At 36.0% G+C, this 7,227-nt stretch overlaps 1 protein-coding gene across 1 annotated transcript; it reads left to right on the forward strand.

Annotated features, from left to right (window-relative positions):
- Positions 1-1,250: 1,250 nt before the first annotated feature.
- LOC124153857 (acanthoscurrin-1-like) lies at positions 1,251-4,044 on the forward strand. Its single transcript, XM_046527239.1, has 2 exons — positions 1,251-1,373; positions 3,155-4,044. The coding sequence occupies exons 1-2, from the start codon at positions 1,313-1,315 to the stop codon at positions 3,352-3,354; spliced, it is 261 nt and encodes an 86-aa protein (XP_046383195.1). The 5' UTR covers positions 1,251-1,312; the 3' UTR covers positions 3,355-4,044.
- Positions 4,045-7,227: the final 3,183 nt, after the last annotated feature.

Here is a 7,227-nt window from a genome sequence, read left to right on the forward strand (position 1 = left end):
TGCAAACATATTTCAATTGGAATCGAGGGGCTTACTTGGTCGCTTTTCTTGAATTTCTACCAGTTTGTGGTGCACATTTCATGGACGTTAATGATAATTGAATGAGATTGAATGCTGTTGTATCTTCAGAGAGGTAAAATGAAAAATTCAATGGCATATTTTAACTATTAACACTTATCGTACTACATAATGTTCAAAATGACCTCTTAAAACCAGAAACATACTTCAAAAACCAATTTCATAGGTAAAATTGCCAATTTATGACTCGTAATTGAATATAATATTTTCAATCAATAACCTGTATAAATAAAGCTCAGGTTATGAGTAATTGCAACGAATCCAATAAATATAGTTGACTGTAGAGTAGCTCCCCAATGTTTATCAACAAGATTATTTTACGCAATAACATAAATAGCCAATGCTGCCGTTGAATATTACCTACTAACTACATACTTGGTATCACACAGCCTGATATACTTCAATCACAGATGAAAAGTCTCGGAGTCCTTGATTTGAGATGTAATGTACCATTAGATAATAGAGGATTGATATAAACCAAGAAAGAGTCCAAGTACCGTTATTATAACGCGTGATGAATTTAAATACTCCGAAAAAAATACGTAAAGATGTTGTCTTTAGTTGAAAAAATGATAAATGAACACCACAGATGCTCGAGAGTAGGAGCAAATACCGAAACTGGGCAATAGAAAAAAGTGAATTAATTATGTAAAAAATACAATGATAAATCATTTCTCATTATTATAAATCAACACCTTATCAGTAAGTAGCGCGTTTTCAATTCCATTTACATTATTAAAATTGCGCAAGGGCACAGACAAGTAGGTACATTGCAAACATTTTGGAGGAAAAATATTTATTTTCATCGAAAGAAGGAAACAGTGGTCGCTTTTTTCATCAGTAGTAAGTCACCTGCTACACAATTCCAGCCAATCATTATTTCTGCCCGGAATCGAACGAGGAAAATTGTCTACAGCAATGACCTCCATCAGTATTGGCCTCTGAAGTGAGCGAAATGGTGAAAATAGACGTCAGCATCGTCCACCGTCCAAGCCGAAATAAACTGTTGGACACCCGGGGCTATGTTGAGAAACTCGTGCATCACTTTGCGCCCATGGACTTGGCTTTCCCAAAAACAGTGCCAGGAACTTTCATTGGGGCGTTCTTTCCTCCTTTGCAAATCATGTCCTAACTGCACGTGTATATAAGACGAGGTTTTTGAGCTGGTAGGCACACTTCAATCATCAGTTTCCCGTCTTAGTTGAACTACCCCGGAGAAACGGGACCCGCAGTCATGAAGCAGGCCGTCATCATCCTGTGCCTAGTGGTCCTCGCCACGGCACTACCAACTGAAAGTAAGGCACTCAGAATGGTTAATTTTTTCGTTTCTTTTTTAGACCTAAGAAGGCGTAATACTACCGCTAGACTGGGAGTCATTTTTTTGGACCGGGAGTCATTCATTATTGTGTCATTTTTCGTGAGCTATATCTTCTTTAAAACTACCTTGTTATCTTGAAATTTTCAAGACCTATAGAGTAGAGTTTTTCAAACATTTTACAGAATATTGAATAAAAAATATTACATATGAATGAAAATAGAGGTTACATTATCAAATTTTAACCCTGTATGTTTCAAGATGGTGGCTTAAGTTTTAAGAGAGGGATAATTCACCAAAAACGAATTCGAACGAGAGATATCTCCACTGCGCCCATCACTACAACTAGCCTGGTCTGCTCTTTTTTACAAAACTTTGTTGGCATATAAAGCAAAAATCTTAAGTCATGGGAAATTTAACAGTAATATAACTATTTCATTTCATAGAGCATTACAACTAATAAGAACCTTGTGAGAAATGGCAATCATAATTTGAAAGGTACAGTGTTATTTGTTGGCAAAGGTATATCTATAACTATAGTTTATGCCTTCGGTGACTGTATTTCGTGGAAACGACAAAAACTATGCGTGGGTAAAAATTTAGACAAATATGAAAATAGAGGCATATAAATTAGCCATTCTGATCACTTCTCACAAGATGTTTTTGAATTCCAGTTAACAGTCCTGATTATAATTTATTTACCCATGAAATTCGAATCGCTCAATCGCGAGTGACTCGAGTTTTGACTTTTGTAAAACCAATTAAATGCGTTTCAGCGGGCGTCAGAACATTCCGGGTTGGTTTTATGATACCTTATTTATCCATATTATTTATAATACATAATTTTGTCCAGTTTTTAAACTGGAGTGAACGAATTATTTCATGAAGTTCAAAAAAACTGTTTCGCGATTTTGCAGTCAGTTTATAAAACTTTCGGATTAACCCGCGTCCTGTGGCTTAAAAGTAAACGTTTTCCGGCCTCGGTAGCTGCGGGGTTCAGTCCTCGTCTGCCACACCGTAGGTTGCGGGTTCGAGTCCCGCTTGGGTAGGGTGCTCCTATCCAGGGTATGGGTGTATATGCGTCTTTGTCAGTTGTTGAAACCCCACGATGTATAGCCCTCATTGAGCTGTTTCCGGGGGTAATTTAAATAAATAAATAAACAAATAAAAGTTTCTTCCCTTCTGCCGGGGACCTTGTCTTGCACCTTCATGTGGTATTAGCCCTGTAGAGGTCCTCAGCAGAGGGGATGAAAGGTAGACTTTTAAGCCATGAGACGCGAGTTAACCTAAAAGTTTTATAAATTGCATTCTAATTTAAGTATTCTGGCACTAGCCACGGTGATAACTTTACGGGAGTCACCCGCAATGCACAAATTCTATTGCATTCTTTTATTTAAGAAATGTTATTCTGAATATCTTCGCTTTATTGTAACTTTAAAATTTTCTGTAGCAAGAGATATTCCTGAACCATGTTCCAGTAAACACTAACAAGGCATTATTATTAAAGTGGCCCGTCCTGGAGAGATCCGAACTGGAGATTTATCTATTGTAGTATTTGTGTTTAGAATACTGTGAAAGACCTACAATGAAATTTTCACTGAGCATTTTCATAAACATTCCGAAGCAAGGGTTACGGCTGTACCATGCTCCAGTTATCACTAACCAGACATTATTTCAGTGACCCCAAGTGGCCTAATGGAGATACCTCTATGGTAGTTACTGTGTAAGAGTTACAATGCAATTTTTACTTATCTCCCGCAGACCACCGAGTGAAGCGTCAGTTTGGCTTCGGGGGTGGGCTCAGCGGCAGTTCTGCTCAGGCGGGATCTGCCTCCTTCGGTGGCGGCGGCGGATTAGGAGGATTCCCCGGAGGCGGATTCGGGGGCGGATTCAGTGGCAGCCAGGCGGCCGCTCAGTCATCCTCCTTCGGCGGCGGCGGCGGCGGTGGATTCTTCGGCTAAGCACCCGAGACCTACAAAACTCCAATGGAAGCCATCCACACCCAGCGTTCTGCGGCCTGCGGGGTGAACAAGAATCTTGTGATTGGCTTCCGAAAAACAACGGCGAAATGCCTTACGAAAGTCGGGAAAAATTCCGGACGAGAGTGCGTTTGAAAGATTTTCTTCCATGACAAAAACATCCGTGACCTTTCAATCGTGGACGAGGATTTCTGGTTGATTTTCGGCCGCTTGGAACTCAGTCATGAGGGCACTTTTAGTGAAACGGATGCCAGAGGACTCAATGTCCAAAATCTTCGACCAAATTTTGCCATGGAAAATGGTACTAGTAGTAATCTCGTTTCGAAATATGTGTTCTTCAATACAGCCAAGTAATGACGCGAACTATTTGATTTCAGCCACTTTCATTGATTTAAATTTGCGAGATGTGGAGTCGTAGCCAACATTGTGCGGGTTTAAGTGTAGTTATGATTGTCTTGTATCCTCAACATGGTCTGAAATACACTCAATGTTTACAAGATAATTGTGCACAAACCTTGATTTCTGTATACCCATTTTATATAGTATCAGAAAAGGTCAATTAAAGCGAATGAACCTGTCAGTGTGCTATTTTCAATTTTTACGGAATATTTCCTTGTCTGAATGTAAATTGAGGTATATAATGCATAAAAAATAAATGGACATGAAGAATGTTAATTTTACTGCCATTTATTTCGTTAGCCTAACCAAAAGGGTTTTCCCATGCTAGAAATTCCACGCAAGAAGTAGATGGCGAAAAGGTTAAAATATTACTTTGAGAATTGAAAATGTTTCATTTATGAACAATTTGTTTTTGAAGCAGTTACTATGGTAATAAAATAAATTTATTGAATCAATAAATATTATTTTATCTTATTTACAATGCAAACACGTTCATCCAGAAGAGTAACCTCATGAGGTCAGGCTATTAACTAATAATAAAGGTGAAATTGCAATGATCAAATAATTTTGTCAACAACCAATAGTTGTATTAAGCATTGAAATCGGAACTAACTCACCAGCTTCGGTGTTTTAGCGTTTGAATACACATTTCTTCGGATTTAATTCCGCGAATCAAATCAACTTTAGTCAATATTTCGAGTGCCCTTCTATTTGACTCATCAGCTTGAAAAACATTTTCATTATGGGATAAAAAGTTATCAATGAAGCTGGAGGTTTTGTGAAACATTTTCAGGTGATCATTAGTTCGAAGTTCCTTTCACGTCTACACACGAGGTGCCTTGGAAATGTGTAAGCATGTCAATATTAATAACCAAATTTAAGAATAGCTGCTTCTCTCAAGTCTAGGTTCAAGGCAAGTCTCAATTCAATAAATTACACACTGATAGAGAAGTTTCATCCTAATAATTTTCATCCCAGATCGAATTTCATTTTTTTCTTTGTATATTCGTGAAAATAATGCATAATTGATTATCAACCTAGCTTGTGTGGGTCATTTCAAATTTAAAAAATTAGTCCTAAAAATACAGTCCCATGATTTAGAGGAAATTGTTGGAGAATTATTTTAAAACAAATTCAAACCAGAGGCTTAAATATCACTTTCAGCTCAAAGAACTTTTATATAAAATTTCCTTCACGCATACGATTTTTAAAAAAAATGGACGATTGAAATCAGATTAGGTATTTCCCATTATAAGTACAGAATAATTACAGATTGTCTTTGTAAAAAATAAATAAACTAATAAGTAAATAAATAAAAATAATAAATAAACAAAAATACGCCAGTGTAGCGGAGTTAAAAAAAAAATACACGAGAAAAGGATCGAACCAGTAAAACTCGAAGGAAGTGCACTAAGGTTACAGAATTTACTTCTAGAACCTGAATCTTAAAATTTTGAAATGTATCACTGCAAATTCGTTGGTCCTTTGAATAAACTTCCAGCTGAGAAAGATATTTAACCTAAAGCAAGAATAAAAACAACATTATTCACAATCTTTACTGTAGTTTATTAATTAATTCTCAGCATAAAACCTTCATAGATTATTTAACCTAATTTAATGGCGATCAATACACATATTTTACTGCTTTTAGGCTAATAATGGGTCGGAGGAATTAAGGAAGAATATTTGTTCATTGCTTAATATATCTAAGTATCACTATGTTTTCATTGCTTTTGATTTGATACTAAAATTCGCTTGAGAAGACGTCACATTGGCGATAATTTGTTGTCACTACCTACATTAATTGATGTTGTTTTTATAGCTTCACAGAGATTTTGGAAAAAATTCCGAGGATCTCACATTTGATAAAAACTATCATCGTTCACAATCATGGTTTTATGCATGAATATTCAAAGCTCAAATAAAAAACCCATTATTAATAAATATTTTTTGTATTTGCACACGTTCAAATGAATTTTCATTTTTTATGATTTTTTCCGTGACCAAATAATCAACACTCGTTATTTTGGTTGAATGGATTTATGGAGAGGGATTGCTGTTGAGTTACGGCAATAGTTAAGAATAAAGTTTTCTTCAAATAATTACATGATTTCATGAAAATGATATAAAAAATTAATGGAAAATATATTGTGGCTAGTTAAAGCTTTTAAAATTGCTTCGTTTGCTTCAAACCAGTACATTACGTATGCTGAATTAAACTTCAAGCTATCCGAAACCGCCACTATTCCGTCACATTAAGTTTTACGATTGACACAGGTAATATAGTTGGCAGAAGCTGTGGTTAAAGGTCATGTCACAGGGACTAACGACGGTCATTCCCTCTAATGACGCTGTTAATAGCTTCTTAGAGTCCTTTCATCTGACGATTGCTCTACTCCTGCTAGTGCGTTAATCTTTAATCTGATAATATTTCACGCACTTGCGTAAAAGTATGTATAGTCAAATCCATGAAATGGTTACGTAGGAAAATGGTTTTATTTTGAAGTCGTAGAACAGTGAGGGTAAGTAGCGAATTGTAATGGAACTCTTTGGAAATGTCATCAACGATTTGTATGCCATTTTAAATTAAAGAAATTACTTACGTATAAAACATTGAATATAGTCATCAAAAAGATACTGGCTTAATTAGGATCTTCACGCTTCGCGTCTACCAGGCGACCTTTCTAAGATTACCCCAGTATTCAGTTTTCATTCCAAATAACACTATCGGTCTGGCTCAGCAATTCCTGTTGTGAAATTAAGTCTCCCTGAGAATATTCTACTGGTGATGGGAATATTTCAAGCTAAAAACGTTTTGCGTCAATAGTACAGTGAAGAAAACATACGTGGAGCAACCGTAGAAAAATGCTTAGAGGAGTATATTCGCTTACATATATGTACATATTTTATAACGAGATAATCGGTTGATTGTATGATTGCCTAGGTAATGACTCCAGCATTACAATAAAGGTCTAATACCGCAAATATTGAGCTCCGTGCGGAGGGTGAGGCGATAAAAGAGGTTTTTATCCTCTAGTAGAAGTCCTTAATATGCAAAAAGCACTATTTTCTATTGATTACCTGTTGTATAGCGCGCCATTACAATGGGTAAGAGATTTATTTTCGGGATGCATTAAAAAGCGAATGAAAATATCCGTACTTATTACAAATGGCATGAAAACAATCTATTCCGCAAGAAACCGAGCAGAATTCATCTAGAGCAGCTAAGGAATACACTTATTCAACAACTACTGCTAAAGAAAACAGAGGTCCTCTGTTAAAAAGTTTGGAATGAAAATTGCTATTGAACTGAACTGAAGTGGTTCTATTCTCTTTTCAATCTCATCGAAAATATGATACCAATAAATTAAATTGCACTACGTTTCTAATTGACTTCTAATTTTTTTAAATAAAAAGGGAATATTCTCTAACATTGGAGCAAACTATGGACACTTG

This window comes from Ischnura elegans, chromosome 2 (assembly GCF_921293095.1).
Source record: "Ischnura elegans chromosome 2, ioIscEleg1.1, whole genome shotgun sequence".
NCBI classification, from domain to species: Eukaryota; Metazoa; Arthropoda; class Insecta; order Odonata; family Coenagrionidae; genus Ischnura; species Ischnura elegans.